Source organism: Mytilus trossulus, chromosome 6 (assembly GCF_036588685.1).
Source record: "Mytilus trossulus isolate FHL-02 chromosome 6, PNRI_Mtr1.1.1.hap1, whole genome shotgun sequence".
Lineage (NCBI taxonomy): Eukaryota > Metazoa > Mollusca > Bivalvia > Mytilida > Mytilidae > Mytilus > Mytilus trossulus.
Genome location: NC_086378.1, coordinates 46113644 through 46135016, shown reverse-complemented (window position 1 = coordinate 46135016; position 21373 = coordinate 46113644). Strand labels below are relative to the sequence as shown.

Below are 21373 nucleotides of genomic sequence, written 5' to 3'. Positions count from 1 at the left end.
GTGTTCCTGTTGTTTCGTTGTTTGTCCATTATGATTGATGTGTTTCCCTAATTATAAGTGCATTATTTTTATATAGAGAAGAAATATTGGTATTTCTTAACAATGCAAACAGTTTTTCCGAATTATATTTTTGAAATTTATCATATTGAAGAAAAAAAGACTCTGGATTAAGAATAATAAGTAGAATCCAATCAATCTATGATTTCCATTAAAACCAAAACAAATCATAGCCCCCTTGTTCAATATACATATAAGGTTATAAATAATTATCATTAAATAATTCAACAATAACCCATATAGATGAACAAAAAGTAATAGAAACTAGTGGTGGTTTATGATTTTCATGAACACAAAGACATATTTATGTTCTTAGATCAAACAAAACAAAATATATATCATCTTTATTTCAATAATGACAAGTTTCCATACTTTTACGCTTGCATTTAACTATAATCTTTATTAAAAGGACTAACTATAAATTCATCATGCGAAACTACACATCAGTGTATTGGGAAGCTTGTTTGTGTCAATGGACAATGTCAATGTAGCGAAAACCACATCTGGAATGGCACCAACTGTAATGGAGGTAATAAGCTCTATAAATGATTTAGAAATGAAGAACTGTTAATATGTATGCAGATATAAGAAGATGAGCCAATGAAACAACTCTCTCACCCAAGTCACAATTTGTAAAAGTAAACCATTGTAGGTCAAAGTACGGTTTTCCACACGGAGCCTTTGATCACATCGAACAGCAAACTATAAAGGGCCCAAAAATTTCATTAGTTAAACCATTCAAACGGGAAAAACAACGGCATAATCTATACAAATAATAATAATATAATATGTCATATTATATTATTTTAGATTTGTGTTCCAATAATTAATTTTATTTTTTCTCTGTACAGAATCATGAATAACATGTTCATCAAACTTTTTTGACATTAATTTTATTTCCATATTTACATCTATAGCCAAAAAAATAGACATTGACTTCTACACCATGTACACATTTTGTTGTGCATTATTCTGCAATGATATAAGCGGATTGCATTCATGCAATGATACAAACACGATAATTGGAATAATAATAATAACAAAATAATAATGAAAATACCATCATGAGACATACTAATTTTGTCATTTGATTACTAGCAGATTGTATATAACAATGTCATAACAGCCTGCTTTTTTGATTCCTTTATTAATTTTCTAGAGAAAACTTTTAAATCCAAATGTAAGCATACTAGTGAGTGTGACAAAACATTGTTCTGTATATATGGTACCTGTCAATGTGCACAGATAAACTACTGGAATGGGAATATATGCGTATCTAGTAAGTTTAAATTATTGTCATATACGAAAATCCTTATTACCTATAAATAAACATTACAAGTACTGTAGGAACATTGTTATAAGTTCCTAATTGTTTTTTTTTTAAAGTTTGGAAGAGCATTTCGATGTAAAATCGATTCCCTGAGACATGAAGAGATTGAACGGCTATGAACAATCATCATGAATCTCTCCAAAGTGAACAGCTTGTAATACAATGATAAATGTCGATTGCTATAGGCTTTAATTATTTTCCAATTATTTTTTCAGTATTAGATTTTTTCTGAATTATTATTATATTTTGTTATATCTTAGAACCGTTTTATTGCCTTCTTCTTGCATCTTTGACGTCACTATGAGACTGTGGAGTATGTAAAAATAAGCAGCAACGACCGGTCAGTTATTGGACGTTTAATCCGATGCCTTATGTAGAGAGTTCAAATCACTATGCACATGGTGCAAGAAAATTTTAAAAGGTCTTTAAGTCCATATGTGGCATATTTTAAGGCAACATTTCTGTTCTTACCAAAATTAACCTGGCAGTGCAATTTTTAAGGTCAATTTCAAATATCCCGACCTTCAACGCAAACGACCTGGCCTATATAATAGATCTGGGTTTTTTTGGTTTTATTTATTGTAAATGTGTTCTTATTCTGATCATGTATGATATATATTTGATGCTAGACATTACGTACCAAACAATGAATCAATCAATTTAATTATAATCTCAATTAAATACTTTCAGAAAAGAAATCTAACGAGACATGTACAAATTCAAACGAATGTGGAGGAAAACTTTTGTGCGAGGATGGAATATGTCAATGTCCTATTCATTTATTTTGGAGTGGAAGAAAATGTTTACTTAGTAAGTATTTGTTATTTCAAGAGTATCATTGATTATAACATCAATTTAAAACTAAAGTTAAAAATAGCTAATGTATAGAAAGGCAATCAATGTCTTATTAAATGCTTTTTGAACTAAACAATGTACATTGTAGCTACTAACATTCTAAAAAAATAGGCAAAATATACCGATGAGATATTCAAATTTATAACTCTGACATTCCGATGGAAAAAAACAGGAAAAAACGACAAAAGATTTAAAAAAAAATACCATTACACAACAAACAAAATGAAAACTTAGCAGAACTAATTCATCAACAAAAATTGGCATGATCAAAGGTATCTCGAATGAATGACTAAATCTTGTTCTTCATTTGACCTCTGTGATAAGCGATATATTAAAACATGAAAACATCGAGTTTATCCCTTGTTGAAATGAGTTATAATGTTTCTCTCTCGAAAAAAAATGTTGTATAATTTGTAAGACGAAATGCCGGTCAATATTTTTAAGTACTTATAAATTTTTAGAACAAATTAATTTGAAATGCATTGTCTTTTGAAATGACAAAAAAGTTTTCAGCCTACGATGTAATTAATCTAGTCATTTTGATCATCACTGTATTATTGTTTTGTCAATGAACCAGTGATTCTTGAAGTTTGACAAGTCATCACATATTATATTACAGAACATGTAGATGGACACTCATGTAGTTCTTCTATAGAATGTGCAGAAAATCTTGAATGTAAGGAATCACTTTGTCAGTGTTCAGAATCAGAGTACTGGGACAACTCAAAATGTTCATCAAGTAAAATATTTGAATTAGTTATATATATAAAAAGAAGATGTGGTATGATTTCCAATGAGACAACTCTCCATAAGAGACCAAAATGACAAAGAAATCAACAACTGCAGATCATCGTATGGCCTTCAACAATGAGATAAGCCTATGCTGCATAGTCAGCTATACCTACTATCTTTAAATTGCTTTATACAATTTGTTGGAGTTTAATGTCAAATCCAAAAAAATAATGTCAACCAGACATCATGTCAAATAACGTTTATCGGACTCTATTATCATTAAATAAATTGTAATGTAAGTCATATTAAGCCGTGTTCACATCAAACGCCGTGTACAGTAAACACGTTTTCATTTGGTTTAATGCTATGTACACTAGATTCACATTAAATTTATCCACATCTATACACCTTGTTAAGTTACCTGTACATAAGATTTGTTCGCACTTGTAAACTATATGTCATTTAAAAGTTCATTGCGTAGAACCGAATTCAAATTTTCGGACAACTTTTCTAGCAGTTAAGGAACGACCATTTGACTTGATAATTATTTTTTTAAACTGGATTTTTCCACAATTTGATTTTAAAAAAATGGGGTCACACAGATGATTAGAATATACAAATATTTTAATATTGTCAATTTACAAATCCAAAGTTTCCCCATACATTATAGTATTAGATATTGAATTGGTACATGGTCCATCGAAAAAAAAAACTAAATACAAATTTTCGCGACAGAAATAAATCTGACTGACCCCCCCCCCCCCCCCCTTTATGTAAAGTGGTTGTTCCTTCAAGACAGTCATTTTGGATGATTTGCAGAAGTTTGATGGTGTCCCAATTACGAATAAGAAACTAAGGCTGCATCAGCACGTTTACAGACGAAGAAAAAAAAATGCTATGTTAAGGATTACTACATATCTATCTTTTGTTTGTTTCAAATGATATTTTTACTCCAAGAAGTTTTTGGCAATGTTTTTATTTATTTCTAAATGTATTTAAATGGATCTGAGATACTATAGAAACAAACATATAACCTCACACCTTTATGTAACGAATTTATGAGTTAATCGTTGTTTGAATAAAGACCAGTGGCTAATATTTCTGTCAATGCATACGTCCAGTCGATTCGGGAAAACCTTTTTAAATGAATAATGTGTACGGCAATGATGATGAATGAGTCTTGATAAGCCTACATAAAGTTGTTTTATAACAAATAAATATATCAAGTTTAGACTAATATTTCTGTAATGAACTTCATTAATAAGTTATAGTATCAATTTTTTATAAAATCGTTTCTTTTTTAAATATACATGGGAAAAGTTCTGAATGCCTAGTTTTGTGTACACGTAACCAACACAAGGCCTACATCGACTACCGACTGCATGTAGACAAAACTTGATATAAACTACATTTAGAACATACTCACCCCTTCTCGTCCAATGCAAAGTAATTTTCCCCTCTAATTTTCAGAGTATATGGTTTTCCATGCACTATGAAATGCTATACATATATGACTTTTCATTGTCAGTTAATTATGAACGTGAACTCTTAAGAACTGCACTAACGAAGTGTACAATTCCCTGTGGCCTTTCATTGGGAAAAGAGCCTACTGATTGAAGATTAAAGAGCAAAGATTAAAACAAAACATTTTGAATTTTGCAAATTTTCTGGCATTTTCTAACGGTACACATGTATAGAGTAAACAAAAACAATTAAGGTAAGGATGTAGGTAAAATATTACTTATTTAACTTATATACCTGACATTTGAGGGATTTTTTTTCTTTCAAGAAAACCATTTTAGACTGCTGATATATAAAGCAACGAGTTTTTTTCGGAGAAACACGATTCATGTAAATTTATCAATAAAAAGTAAGGATTTAATAATAATATTTATACAAAGTTTTATATTTATAAAAAAAGGTCAAATTTCAAAAAGGGGATTTATTTAGCATTGTGTTGATTTTTAAAATGAAAAAAATCAAGATATATAATTCTTTTGAAAGTATTAAATTTTACCTGAAGCAGAAGAAAATAATTTATCCAGTTGGTCCTCACAAACTATGTCCGAGCTTTTTCATTCCATTCATTGAAATGATGATTACCTATGTTCTACATTTTGTTCATTATAAAAATTGACTTCTTATTTAGGTTTGAATATTACAATGAAAAAGGATCATTTCGTAAGGTCACACGAAAGTGTGAATATGTTCTAAGTTGGTCATACAAGACTTGGTCATGATTTTTGAAGATTTAAGCCCTTGGCTCTCCTTGGGCTTACATCTTCATATACTTGACAAAGTATTGTCTAACCTTTAAGTAAACATTGAGTGTTATCAATGGGAGCGTAATTATGTTTAGTTATGTGTGAGTTACACTAACTTAACACCGCGTTCTTATGAATGTGAAAACGGCCCAATGGTTCGTTTATAACATGTATAAATTAGACTAATTTCAATGAAAAGTACTTCAGACATACATTCATTTTCCCAGTTTTAAAGGCCAATTATAATTTACTTCGTTTTATGGATATGTAGAACTCAAATATATGGCTGGTTTCAAATCTATGGCAAATTCCTAATCTATGGCAAATGTGAAGTTCAAACGCCAAACAACTCAAATCTATGGCAGATTTTTGTTTTCTCCAAATCTATGGCAGATCTAACATATAAGGTCACAATTCAATAACGCCATATAACATCGTCGCCGCGGCAAACGATGCGGAACCCAAAGATTTGAACACCATTCTAGATGACAACAATTTGACGATGGTTTACATAACGATGTGACCCATTATCCAGAAAAGAGACACAATGTGCTGTACCGGTCGAAGTCCGCGATGAACAAGGACACCCCTTTTTCAGTAACGGATATTTCAGAAAAGGAGCTATTATAGTAAAAATTTTCCTGTCTACGTTTGGCAGAGCTCATTAAGTGAATTATGAATTTAACGGATACTCATTTTATCTAGATCGTCATAAAAACAAAAGATGCCATAACGATGAATAACATATTATTTGACCATTCAAACTGTTCATTTTTATTTATCCCCCTTTTTTATTTATTAAAAATCCACCTTCTTGTTTGTTAAGGGACTTAATGTTATTTACTAGTTGGTTAAATGAATGCAAAGATTAGAAAATGTGTATTTTTACGAGGCACATCATTTCAATCTTGAAGTCTGTATTTATGTTATGAATTCATCATTGGACACACTAAAAATCCGCCAAAGATTAGGAAATTACAAAACTTGCCATAAATGAGGAGTGTAAAAAATCTGCGATAGATTGGGAATGGCATGACGTCACATTTGCCATAGATTAGAAATCTGCCATGGATTTGGAACCCACCATAGATTTGGAACCCACCATAGATTTGGAACCCACCATATATTTCAGTTCGATATAACGTGTTGTTGTGAATTGAGAGCTTATTTTTTTATAACTCGTCCTTGATATTTTGAAGGCAGAAACAATCCATTTCTCTTTTTGTTTGACTGAAATAACAAAACTCGTCATTGACGCACTTTTCAACTTTCGAAACAAATGATTTAAGCTTTTTTGTATTGCTACAGGGATAGTATGTGACAGTGGCAGATACAGCCTTTTAAAGTAAAAATGGGAGGGATTTCAAAATTAGCTCTCTTCGTGCCAGTTCGTTTTACTCTAAGACTGTAAAATTATCAGGCGACCAAATTGTCATATTTAATAAAATTTACAGCCACTTACTTTATAATGAAAGAGAGAGGGGTAGCTTTTAATCCTGATTCTAAGGTAAAAAAAAGGATCGCCATTTAAAAGAAATTAAACGTATTGTGAAAAGTTCAATTCGTAGGAAATTGTCGAACACATAATTTGTTGACCGCGATTAAATGTTGTGAGCAAAAAGAAAAAAATACCCGTAGCATCCCCTCTCATAAACGTAGTACAATAAATTACTTACACATTGACGTTGTTTTCATACACTGTTATCAGGCGGATACTTGCATCATGTAGTACAAATATATTTGTATTTGGCCTGGATAAAGATGTCTAAAATCTATATCTTGATTAGTTAGTGAGTTTCATTTGGCTTTACAAATTAGCAGTAGGGTGTATTCCAATTTAGACGCATCATAAAAGAATATCTCACTTTAGTGTTGGCGGTAAAATAGGATGCAAATCCTACAAATCTTTACAGATATTAAAATAGTTTGGCGGTAAGTAAGCAAGATATTGTATATTTTTAGGTTTTCTTGCCGTATAACGAACCTTGGGGTGTCAGGATTGTCTAAAGAGAGACCTACGGTCAGTCTTTTATTTGATCAATCCTGACACCCTTCGGTGTGTCATACGACTAAAACATCTTGAAACATGCATTATCTTTAACAAATTTCAATAAACATACTAAATGATATATCAAGTCTGCATAACAAACAAACACATGAAACATGTATATCAACTAAGTTTTAAAACAAGTAAGCGAAACCTAAACAAATGAGTAATAAGAGTAAACATGTACAACAATGAAAACTAATAGATACATTTTAATTTAGTAATCTTAACAATTGCATCATTTCTTATTTTTCATTGATATCCGACCTGTATTATAAGTCAAAATGAAACGTTACCTACGAGACCAATTTTTATTCTTTCAATCTTGCGTTTAATTTTTACTGGTGTTCAGATGTTACTGTACTTTTTACATTACGTTTGAAATAAATATAAGATGATGCATATTTTCTGTTTTTTTTATCATCTTGAAGTAGCCTATGCAAAATAAAACTACCTCGAAATACTACTTAAAAAATATGTTTTTAGAAAAATCTGTAAACGATGCCTGCATGAAAGAGGAGGAATGTGGAACTACTTTATTCTGTGCTAGGAGTGTATGTCAGTGTGCTTCATCCGATAACTGGACAGGATCAACATGCTCCATAAGTATGAATACATATTGTCTGACATATATTACTCTAGATAAGAAATTCCTCTTGAGTATTTCATTTTTGAAACACGACTTAAATTAATTTCATCTTGTCTTATTTAAACTATACACTAAAAAAGAAGAGAAACTCTTAAAAGGACAAAGCTTAAGTCATTTAACAGTAATTACTCCAATAGTCTAACTATGTTTGTTAGAGCAAATATATCTAGTTTATTAAGATACGATTACAATGCTGACATTCATTATCTGTAAAAGTATTGTTCTATATTGAAACAACAAAATGAACAGTACACATATAAAAATGTAAATTATTCAGTTTGAATACAGAGTGCAAAATATCAGACTTGACAAAAACAAAATCCTGTTTGAGAACATACTTACAAAACTGAATAAATGGACGTTTTTGTCTTCAATTAACATGCTTACTTAAAATCAGATATTGACAAATTTACCTTCTTTTGTGCTTTCAGAAAAAGTTGAGCATGCCCTTTGCAATTCCTCACTCGAATGTAAACCAACATTACAGTGCAAAACAAATCAGTGTGTTTGTTGTGAACAGGACTTCTGGAATGGCCAGTTTTGTGAGACTAGTAAGAGTTATAGTAGATATCTTTAAATCTCAAGAACATTTACCCGAGCTATATCTAGAATGAACATACTTGGATAGCTTATATATATTCACAACATAAAACTTATCATGATACCTACATTTTTTAACTATCTTGTGTTTACAAAATAAATTGAAAATAAACAAGTAAGAAACTTCTTAAATACGATAGAGAGGAGAGAAGATGAAAATGATATAAAAAATAAATAACTGCAAAGGTAGTTATCGGTCAGAATACTAATAAACGCAGGGAAACTGAATTAAATCTTTATAGATCTATCAAAAGTGTCAATATAAAAAAGAAGACATGGTATGGTTACCAATGAAACTATTCTCCAAAAGAGACCAAATGACACAAACATTAACGATAAAGGTCACCGTACGGCCTCAAACAATAATCAAAACCCATGTATGTTATAAGTTATACTTTTATAATATAATCATTCTTTTTAGTTCTAATTTATTCCCATTCATCTCTGTATAAGACAGTTGTATCATATGTTATCAGTTTTTAAACATACCTGGCCTATAATGCAATCGGCCAAAAGCGTGTTTTGTTTACATAAGACTTATCAGTGACACATCAGTTATGCCATTCAAGGAGCGTATTTTGAAATATTTCTTTAATTTCTGTAGTTTAATAAAATGGTTTATAACAGTTATAATTTTTATTTTGTTTTGGAGATAAACATTAATTCGCCATCCAGAAGATGAAAACGTATTTTTATCATTTCTTTTATACTTTCTGTCTGGTTTGTGTTCTGGCTTTGTACAATACTATGTTTTAGAAGCACAATGACCGATATTACGGTGGAAAGATATGAATTCTTTTCACCAATTTCAGAACTTTGAGCTTCCTTTTGTTATTCATTTTAATTCATTTAATATTCAACCCCGGAAAACAGCACGTATTTAAACAATAGTGAAATTCCAAATACTGGTCACATCTGAAAACGTTCATAGCTGGAATGGATAATTTGGCAGACCAATGTGTAGAAATTGTGTAACCAAACAAAATGAACTTTTATGAATTGTTCTTTTGAATGGAGAGTTGTCTCATTGGCACTCACACCACATCTTCCGATATCTACAGTGTTGTATATAATTAAACTCAAAAGTTGATGTCATATTCTCTAGTGAAAGGGGCTTCCTGTTAAAATATGTACATGCAACTTATCAACACTAAAAAAATAAATTTAGCAAGTACAGTTTTTTGAAGTAAAATACAACTTTAAAACCGGATTTTTGTAATAGATATTGATCCTTTTTATCTAGAAAATAACACTAAATGCTCAACAAAAAAATCATCAGCTGTGTATAAATATTTGTTAATTTATATACTATTTAAATACATACTTTGTCTAGTACGTCATTAAATGATAATATATTGTAACGTTATTTCTTTTTTCGACTTTTTTTTCAAAAGAAGTTTTTGTTTGTATTTTAAGGGTGCAATATTTTTTCATTTCAAGTCACATCGGAAATTATGTTAGAATTCAACTATAATATTAGATAATTAATTTCCCTAATTGCAAAAAGTAAAATCACAAAAATACTAAGCTCAATGGAAAATCAAATCAAAAAGTCCATAATCACATGGCAAAATCAAATGACAAAATACCATAACGAATGGACAAGAACTGTCATATTCCTGACTTGGTACAGGCATTTTCAAATGTAGAAAATGGTAGATTAAACATGCTTTTATAGCGCTAAACCTCTCACTTTGTTGATAGTCTCATCAAAACCCAAATCAATCTATGCATTTTTAATGGAACTACTAAACTCTCATAACGTTGCCTTACCTGAACCATGCAGAGCACAACTTTTGAGTGCAGTAAATAAAATTGATAAACATTAAGTTTTTTAAGCCTTTTGTGCATATAAACACATCCACAATAGAAGCGAGACACGAATTGAAAAAGAATAAGAATTGAATCAATGTAGAAATGTCAATGATACTTTTGATATTGAAAGACCTCCGAACAAAAAAAACAGGATGTTGAGATCCCCGAGCCCGAAGGATGGACATTTTTGTATTTCCATTTAAATACCGGTTTAATAATTTACCGGATATATTAAACGAAAAGACTTTTTATTCTTTGAAATTGGTCATAATGGTATTTCAGTTTTTTATCCGTTCCTGTGTTGAACCCTCCGATTCTTAGTAGGCGTGTCTGATAAGTCATACCCGATCGACTGTTAGTTATTAAACATGCAACTTAAAACATACAACGGGTTAATAACTTTGAGGTAAAGTAAGAAAAAAAGAAGAAAAAAAGAAATATTTTGCGTAGTGAGATTGACCCAAGAATTTAAGTTAATTATTATATTTTAACCTTGAATAACAATATAAAATGCATGAACATGTTTGTAATCTTTGTTATTTTTCACCTAAATTATTTGGTTTTTTTTTCTTCTTCAGAAAGAAATATCACTACACAATGCCAAGAATCGGTCCAATGCCAGGACACACTGCATTGTATTAGAGGGATCTGCCAATGTGATGTGACTGAATATTGGACACACACAGCATGTGCAAAAAGTAGTGTATTATTGCAAACATGTTTTTAATTTCTGCTACAATTTATGCCCGCGTCACACTGTCTCGATTTTTATATACAATGGACACCCGAATGCAAAAATTGTAAGTTCGTACGAAGTTTGTCCCGATCTCGATAAAATACCAAAAAGTGACCGAAGCAAGAACGACGAATAACGAAGTCTATACGATGATGACGAAATTATATACGATAGCAAAAGATGGACAAACAAATTAAAGCTTAACCGAAGACGGGTATTTAAGCTTCATATCGCAGCCGAAGCCTACACAATGCATCACGAAGGCTACACGATGGATTACGATGAGCGCTCGATGGTCATACGATGTCTAAAAGGGCGCACTTCTTTTGCGCGCATTTGGGGATTAAAATGTTTAACGTAGTCGCGAAGCTTTTGATTAAATTTGCGCGCATTAATTTTATAGTTAAACTCAGGTAAAAATATTGGGACATTATGTACCACTAGTATATGCTCTCTTACCACCAAATCAGAGGAAATTTACACTGTTTAGCTCAGCATGATACCGTATCTTTGTTGTGTACAGACAGAAACATTATGTTTAAACCAAGGATCGTACATATTGACTTTGAAATCGCAATGCACAATGAATTTGGATCTGTGTTTCCAGATACTAGAATAGGATGCTGCCGTTTTCATTTAAGCCAAAGTTGGTTGCGCAAAATTCAGAAACTAGGGATCAAATTTATTCATTCATAGTGTGTTAATTTAAGTTTTTTGATTAGCTATGCCTTATATTTAATCGTGTGTTTTTCTATGTTGTGATGTTATACTATTGTTTCAGAAAAAGGGAGAAGGTTTGGTACCATTAAAACGGGACATAGACTAACAAAGGGGGTACTTATACTTGTAAACAGAACAATTTAATGAATAGATAAGTATTATTATCCGTATTTTACCTGAGTTTACCTGTAAAAAAAATACGCGCAAATGTAATCAATAGCTGCGCGCAAACGTAATGATTTTTGCGCAAATGTAATGGTAATGCGTGCAAACTTAATGCACCAGTCTAAAAGACGCCGTGTACAGCTTACGATATATTTAAATTATATGCCGAAGGCATCACGCGTTTTAAATTGTTTTATCAATATTGAATATATATTATATTGTACATTTAATTTTCTCCTTGAAATAGCATAATACACAGCAAATTGGTTGCTAATTTTTTTACCGGCTGGTTCTAAAGACAATATTAAAGGTATTTCCAGTTACTGAATGTTTTGATTGATTTCTAAAAAAATTAGTTTATGTATCAAATATGCATATTCAATTAACCCTTTTCTACATGTGTCATATACAAATATAGTGTTCATATTTGTCCCCAATATGTTACATACGAGGGGATGCCACGCTCGGCATTGCCTTGTTTGAACTGTAAATATGTGCACTAGTCTGAATAATCACCCATAATTATGCCCATGTTTACTGATCTATCTGAAAGGTAAGTGATCCTTTTTATTCAAAAAGAGCTCTTTCCAGGAGAATATCATAATAATATAGACAAAAGGAAGGATGAGGGGAAAGCAACAAATAATGCAAAATATGACATATAGAAAATAAAATGGTTATGGAGTAAACATTCGTGTGACAACAATCAGTCAGACGATACATAAAAAATCAGAACAATGAAGAAAAAGTTGGTTTCCCTATATACGTGTACCTGCAATGTTGGTGTACGAGGCGCGTTTATGATTTTCATTATGTTACTTGATATGAAAAATTGACAAAAAATAATATTTTACTTGTTGAATTAAATCCTGAGTCTGTAATAGCTGCTCTTCCTGCTCCTCTGAATTAACAGAAACAACGCTGTCGCCTTTCTTGTTCTCAAATAATCATATGATATGAGCTCCATGTTTTGTGAACGTCTTTCTTAACCATCGTATTAGACTGACCAGTGCATATCGCGCATGGCACTTTAAATGTATTTTAGCGCGAAAATTAACTTACATTTAGCTGAATTTATTGCCGTCGTAGTTCCATCTTGTCGCCTTCGTACTTTTATTCGATGGCAACACGACGGGATTACGAGGTATTCACGAAGTCGTATTGCCATCGTAAGACATTCCAGTAGCTTCGTGATTCATTTGTGTAGACATCGTAATGTCAAAACTGCCCGATGGAAACGATTGAAATACGAATGCAATACGATGTTCAAAGATGCATTCCCGGTGACATAACGATGGTGAGGATGGTGATACGAACTCAATACGAACCCTCAACATCGGACGAACCTTCGGAGATTTTTTAACATGTTAAAAAAAATAGAACCCTTCCCGAAGTTGTCCCCGAAGGTTAGAAAAAGTGGCCGATGGTTCTACGATGGTTAAAGATGGCACTTCGAATAGCCCGATCTAGATACGATCAGTCCCGATTTTGAAAATTTCCCTCATTGTGTTGCAATCGGCGTAAAAATCGGGACAGTGTGACGCGGGCATAACAGAACGCTTTTTTACAAGCTTGTTATTTTTTTAATTCAGCAATAAAAATGAAAAACGGCAATTAACAAGCACTGCAGTGCACACACTAAAACTATATTGTTTCAAAAGATAGTATTCCTTTTACATGAATTAACTGGTCTTTCCAAGTACTATTTACCAGTTCACAAAGGGATAACAATAATAAATAGCATTCTGCAACATAAATATCTACTGACAATTTCTTTTTGTTCTGTTCTCACTCTTTTGATAAAGAGTTGAATATCTTTTCAAAACAATATTGTCTTCGTTCTTGAATCTTTTTGGGGTATTTTTAAATAAACTTGATACATATATTTTCTACACCAGACGCACCTTTCGTTTTCACAAGTATCATCAATAACGTCACATTTGAAATTATAAAAACAGTTATTAAGGTAGAAAGTTGAAGAGTATTCAGGACCAAAAGTTCAAACGGTTTCGCAAAATAAAACCCGGCTGATTTAAAAGGGATATATTGCAAAGTCAGAATACTGTGGATTCATTTATTTTCGTGGGTACCAATTTTCGTGGATTGAGGAAAACGTACATGTTCGTTGATGTTTAATTTCGTGGTTTTGGAGAAATCTACATTCAAGCCAATAGAAAATTTGGTATTCGTTGAATATTTAAGTTCGTGGTTCGTCTGTTCCCACGAAATCCACGAAAATTGGTATCCAACGAATAATAATGAATCCACAGTATCCTTAGTATCCCGAAAAATTCTTCGTTAAGTAAAAAAAAATATTCATAGTGATCGTTGAAAAATCATGTCAAATAAAGAAATACTAACTTCTGGGCTGATAATAATCTCTGGGAAAAAAATTTCACCAGATATATTTTTTCGTTTGATGTTTTTAGGCTGTTGATTTTACAATTGGGTAAGAAACTTTCCGATTTCAATATTGCGTAGAATTTGGTATTGTTCTTTATTTCACATTCTTTGACATCAAGTAATCTTCTCAAAGCTTACAAAAAGGGGGACGAAAGATACCAAAGGGACAGTCAAACTCGTAAATCTAAAACAAACTGACAACAATCACAGTAGCAAACAAAAAATTATCTGATCTACATTTACAACTTAAGCAGGTGAAATCTAATAACCTACCTTTTTAAAAACTATTTGACTTTTTACCTTATTGTACTTATTAAAACATTGGTATTTAAGGTTTAACAATATTGTATCCTACGGTTTACATACTTTAGATTAATATTATGATTTTCACAGATGTGTGTGCCATTGCACAGTGTTTGAATGGAGGAAAATGTCAGATCACCGAAGGTAGACATACGTGTGACTGCGCTAACGGCTATCTCGGTGAAAAATGTCAGTATGGAGGTATTCCTAATAACGTTATCATTAAATTTCAACATATTAAAAGATATTTTTAATTGCAGTCGAATTTTGCAAACATTTGAGATATAGCGTAATCAAATAATACATTTTTTTTAATCCCACATTACAGCAATCGTGTAACTTTTATGTCGAGAGTTACGGTGTGTGTGTGTGGTATCATTTGTTCATTCCCTGTATTACACTGAAGAAATGAGTTCGAACCTACATGTAGACGTTTGACTTCTACATGTAGACATTGACTAGGAATGCAAATTGTACTGCTTCCAACACGAAAAAAATCCCAGTTTTTTTCTCATATCATTTTATACCCGCATTATTGAACTAGTCTTTTTTTTTCACATACATTGTGTAATTATGTAAACACAAATACTTTATCAAATGTTATTCAAAATTTAAAAGAAAATGGCTACTCATATCCTGTTTACGAACATGTGCTACCAAAAAAATGCAAATATCAGAAAAAAATTATAAAAATAGGAATCATTTGAAGCATTTAAATTATGGTCGCTAGGTTACTTTGTCACGAGGAAAAAAGTTCAAGAAACATATGTGTTACTGGTAAATTATTAAGTCAACAATTTCATAACCACAAACTACTTCAAGTAAATTCAATTAAAGTTTGAATGTACATATAGCGAAATTATTTCTGACGGTATAGTACATCCTCATTTTGACGGAGAGGTTGTTAACCGAACACGGAAATTTAAAAACGATCCGGTTGAAGTAATGATCCTTTAAAAAAATAATTCCAAAATAAAGTTGAGACTGGAAATTGAGAATATGTCAAAGAGCCGCCCATAGAGCAAATACCAGCCGAAGGACACCAATTGGTCGTCAACGCGGCTAGAAAAATTAACCGATTCAACCCTGTAATTAGACCTTTAATTATTGTTTGTATTGGTAATAATATTGATTATGTAATTAGTTAACGAAAAATTATAATATTTATTAGTGTTATATACATAAGCACATTTATAGCTTTTCAATAAAGCAATACTTGTATCTTGGCAGTGTCATGTTTTGCTCTGACTGTTTATGAGGTACAGAACTTAAATCTTTTGGATGTTGGATGTGCACTAATAGATGATGTAGTATTATATGAATGAATCATTGTATTGATTGTAATTGGAATTTTACTTGCTTTCAGTAAGTGCGAGTTTTATAAGATCTGTACATAGTGTGTTTTTCGGTTGATGGGATGTACAAGCACACGACCACTTCCTCTCGGTTATTTAATAAAATGCATTTCTGTTTTTATTTATCTGGAGAGAATAGCCGTTTTCAGCTGAATTTTATAGTTTGTTCTTATGCTGCTTTGTTGAACCTCTATCGCAGGTCTTACGGAGAGTTGGGCGCCCGCGAAAATGTTTAACCCCTCATAATCTGTATGTGTCTGACTTAAGTCAAGAACCCTTAATTCAGTTTTTATAGTTTGTTGTTATTACAACGCTGTTCAAAACTGATAAATCATGATTGAAAATATTATTTTGTAAATTAAGTATGCCGATAGTGTTCTCGTGGCATATGGTCTCGTATAAAGAGCTTCTGTTTTGCAGTACATTGCAATACCATATCTTTTATTAGAGTACGTAAACTTTGTATTATTTTCATAGCTTTCATCTCAATTTATATCTTAAAACCACACACCGAACACAAAATTTATTAAAACTCTATCACATTCCACGAAGAAAGTACAGTGTACCTGCCGTCTTACTGTTTAAAATGTTTATATAACCTACCCAAAACACAGATGGTATAGGCATATTTGAAACCATATTTTGTCTTTTGATTTTGCTTTTTTGGTACACTAATAAAACGATGTCTGACGTGCTAAACTATTCAATCTCAAACGTGAACAATACCCAAAACATGTCCATTTGACTTCTCTGAACTCTAAAACGGACGACAATAACTCGTATTATTTAAGTACTAACATAACTTGTATACTGAAAGTCAATCATATAGACACATTTTCAATACTAATATAAACTGACAAAATAAAACACTTTTGAACCATATATTTCGTCTTTGGAGATCTAGTTAGTAAGTATGCATAGGGTAATCGAGATAGAGTCTACCAAGTTTCTTTGTAGAACGCTCAACACCACCACTAACGTCTACTTCATTAGTTGCACATTTATACAAGGAATTCATCTTAAGTGATTGTCCAGACCGACCTTTTAGGTATAACATCATACAAGTTGCCTAAAACAACGAGTTTAACTGTACATAATTATAATTGATTCCAACTGTATGATGGTCTGATGTTGGCTGTATAGAATAAAGATTAACTTGCCCAAGTGTAAAATTGAAAAAATTAAGAAAGAAAGAATTGAGAAAAATGTGCGTAAAACATTTGAAAAAATACAGATTTAAAGGATCCATCAATGTTGCATATATATTTGCAACAGTGACCTAAATAAAGATTTTCATTGGCTTTCCTGTGAACTCGATACCATTTTTCAATAATTATTTATTGTATGATTGCTAATGGGATAATTCTTTACAATAGTGCCCACCACATAAAATGGTGTATTTATCTATAACACCAGGTTAATTGTTGAAGGCCGTACGGTGACCTATAGTTGTTAATGTTTGTGTCATTTTGGTCTTTTATGGATAGTTGTCTAATTGGCAATCATACCACATCTTCTTTTTTTTTTTTTATAAATTACCCTTTTCTAAATAAGGTAAATGTCTGTACCAAGTCAAGAAATAAGAAAGCAATGTCTCATTTGGTAAAAAAAATATTTAAGAAAATGCATAGCCAGCTCATAAAAATCAGATCTTGGGTGAAATTCTCTCTCAATCGACCTTGCCCTAAGATAGTTTCTTCTGATATGGTCAAACTCCGCCCAAATGGGTAAACACCAATTATTATCTATCGTAAAAGTATGATAACTCATTTCCTTTGTTTGTAGTACATGTGGATTTTATTCACTCTAGCTCTGTACAAGTAAAATAACGATAATATAAAATCATTCAAAACAGAAAGCCTCATGTCAAATGGCAAAAATTAAAAATTCAAACACTTCAAACGAATGGAAAATATCTGGTTAATTGTGGAAATGGTACAGTCATTGTCCTCGGTAGAAAACGAGGTATTAAGTGTGGTCCTTCAGCTAGGAAAACCTCTCAGACGTATAAAACGTTTACCTCTCAAACAGTATGTAAAAATGTTTACAAAACCAAAATATACAATTATCAGTTGGTCAGTTATTTAGACAAGTTAGAGATGGTGATTTTACATAAACTTGTTAATTTTCAACGTTTGAGGTTGTGCAAAATTGTATTTTTGAGATTTTGTATAGATTATGCATGGGAATGTTGTGTGATTGAAAGAAAACTACATGATAGAATTTTAAGATGTAAGAAGATAGCTCTTAAAACATCATGACATTCTGCTAAGAAAAAGAAAACAATGGGTCTACAGTTTTGTTTTCTTGCTACGGATTTTAATAGGCAAATTCACAAGAGTTTTTATTATAAAAATTATCTTATCTTAGTTATCTCCACTTATTTGGCAAAGTTGAAAAAAACAACACAAGGTGTTTTTGATATATTACAGCCGTACTCTTAGACATAAAATACAGACTACTCTCAAAATTTGAACATTTTATCAAAGATAGAGCCTCCTTAAGCTCCTTAACTCGATACATTTTCCACAAAGCAACATTACAATCTATTAGTTATAAAGCATCATTTATCTATGAGTTAAACTGTCCCTATTGTAGCTTTTGGCCGTCTTTTTTCATACGTCTTGCTGTTACAAAATGATAGAAATTATTATAAATTAAGGAATGTATCTCCCTCATGCAAAGCTCTGATTCTTTATACTTTTTGAACCTTTTGGGTGATAGTTCTGCATCTTTAATATAAGCTTTAGATTTTAAATATTTTGACCACGAGCATCACTGAAGAGACATATATTGTCGAAATGCGCATCTGGTGCAAGAAAATTGGTACTGTTAATTTTATTGCTCTGAGTTTTGTCAACTTTTGATAACTTATTTATATTTTTGTGGAAATTGAAGATTTTTAACAGTAATACACAAAAAAGAGCTACATGTATAGTGTGTCGTCATACCCTTCAGTATAAATTTGTTATTTCGAACAAAACTTCTCTATTGTATGACTCATTACTGGATTAAAAAATTCTGTTTATTTCATCGTTTTGTTGAACTGTAAGAAATAAGATTAAAATCAATAAAAAGAGACAATTTAATAAGAGTGTAATGGTATTTAAAAAAAACATTCAGCTGTACATTTGAATACTTGAAACAAATTCTTGTTTGTTCATTTATGTGCAAATGCACTAACATTTGTTTTATGTGAACATCTACTAGCATGACATTCCAGTGTCTTCTTCCTGACGATCTTGAAAAAGGCGACACATACCAGGAAAATGCAAATGCAATGCTTTAAATCTAATAAGTTAGGGGTATATCAAGTTACTAAATATCTCAAGAATATCGAACCATTTTTGATGAATATAAGAAATACTCATCAAATATACCCAAAGCCATTTTTACGTGTTTCGCCTGCTAAAGAGTCATACATCAAAGGGGAGCTTGAATCAAAAAGTATATAGGGCAAAATACATATTATAAATATAATATTTTTTATTATTCTAAAGTCACAGCAATTATGTTATTGCAGATGGACGTGAAAAGGATTTTCTGTTGATATTTCATCAAACATATAGCACACCATTACCAAGAATATTACCAACAGTCAACAGAATGGTGAAATTATCTGTATTCTATTTTGAAAACAACAATAATATTACAGTAACTTTAAATTCAGCCGATAATCATTATACTCTTGATTCTAGTGTACTAATGAGAGACGGTTTACATCAAGCTGGTGCAGAAATACATTCCAATATTCCGATTACCATGTATGGGTTTTTATTTGTACGTTCTCTGTCCGAAGGATTCTTTGTTCTTCCAACTAGATATGCATCAACAGAATATATCATTCCGTCGTTCACTCCACATAGTGGCAGTTATAGGAGTGTATTTTCCCTATCTTCAGTGTATTCAAACACAATTATCAGAATAAATTTTAAAATAAAGGATGGAACAATTGAATATGACAATATGCAATATTCTAACAATCAAACATTGACATTAGTACTTAATAAGTATACAGCATTTCAGATATCGCACACATCAGACTTAACAGGAACAATAATCATTGCGTCTCAGCCAATTGTTGTAGTCAGTGGTAATAAATACAACCTGATAAATGGGTTAGCAAGCTCTCAACCGTTCATTGAAATGGTACTGCCTACAAATCAACTAGATAATGTATATATCATTCCACATTTAAAATATCGATTGGAAAATACAGTTCGCGTAATTGCTGTAAATGAAACAGTAGTAGTGTTGAAGAATGGTAACATTCGTACTAGCAACATACTCAAATCTAGAGACTTTCTGGATTATTTTCATACAACTATCTCATGCATGTCATCTAAAAATGATGTGATGGTTCATATTTTCCCGCATGAGCTACTAGATGGACATGGAGACGCATTCATGATGACTATTCCTGGTATTAACCAGTACCTGTATGCTTATGATTTCATGGTTCCAACAGATTTTGAAAGTTTCATCAGTATTACTGTGCCGACAGAGGCAGTCGATGGATTTGTTCTTGACGGTTATTTCGTTTATTTGAAAAATATTTTCAGTATTTCTGAAGAGGAGCATCGCTTTAGCAGTTTCAGCATTCCAATATCTAGTGGGCCACATCACTTAACTCACACGACGAAAACAAGATTCGGATTGTGGGTGTACGGAAATTTCACAGGCTACGAAGCTTATGGATATCCAGCAGGAATGGCTTTTAAAACATAAAAGATGCCGAAAATTACTAAATAAGGTCAAACATAACTGTTCTATTAAATTGATTTTAAGTCATAACAGTAAGATTTATCAACGTTGTAAATTACAATACAAATGCAGTTTTTGTTCCATAAGTTTTTATTGAGTGAGGAATTTCTTAATTCTATTTTTTTTTAAATACTGTGTTTATTGATGAGTCTTATGTAGACGAAACGCGCGTCTGACGTACTATGTTGTAATCCTTGTACCTTTGATACTACTACTTACACCACTGGGTCGATGCCACTGCTGACAGAAGTTTCGTCTCCAAGGGTATCACCAGACCAGTAGTCAGTACTTCGGGGTTTACATGAATATCAATTATATAGTCATTTTTATATTTTTTCTGTAACAAAACTGCGATTTTTTGGAAAAAAGTAAGAATGCTTTTCTTATCCCAGGAATAGATTATCTAAGCCATTTTTGGCACAACTTTTTGGAATTTTGGTGCTCTTCGGCTGTGTCCTTGTTTGGCTTTATAACTTTTTTGATCTGAGCGTCACTGATGAGCCTTATGTAGACGAAACGCGCGTCTGGCGTATTGAATTATAATCCTGGTACCTTTGCCCTCTGTTTACATGACTGGG

At 31.7% G+C, this 21373-nt stretch overlaps 1 protein-coding gene and 1 long non-coding RNA gene across 2 annotated transcripts; both read left to right on the top strand.

Annotated features, from left to right (window-relative positions):
• The first annotated feature begins 463 nt into the window (after positions 1-463).
• Positions 464-2197, top strand: LOC134723446 (uncharacterized). The gene is made up of 3 exons (XR_010108070.1): positions 464-586; positions 1217-1336; positions 2078-2197. It is a non-coding gene; the product is annotated as an uncharacterized LOC134723446 (long non-coding RNA).
• A 684-nt stretch (positions 2198-2881) lies between these two features.
• Positions 2882-20759, top strand: LOC134722745 (uncharacterized). Its single transcript, XM_063586369.1, has 6 exons — positions 2882-2981; positions 7772-7891; positions 8366-8485; positions 10928-11047; positions 14767-14877; positions 19555-20759. Exons 2-6 carry the CDS (start codon positions 7795-7797, stop codon positions 20757-20759), a joined length of 1653 nt encoding a protein of 550 aa, XP_063442439.1. The 5' UTR covers positions 2882-2981; positions 7772-7794.
• Positions 20760-21373: the final 614 nt, after the last annotated feature.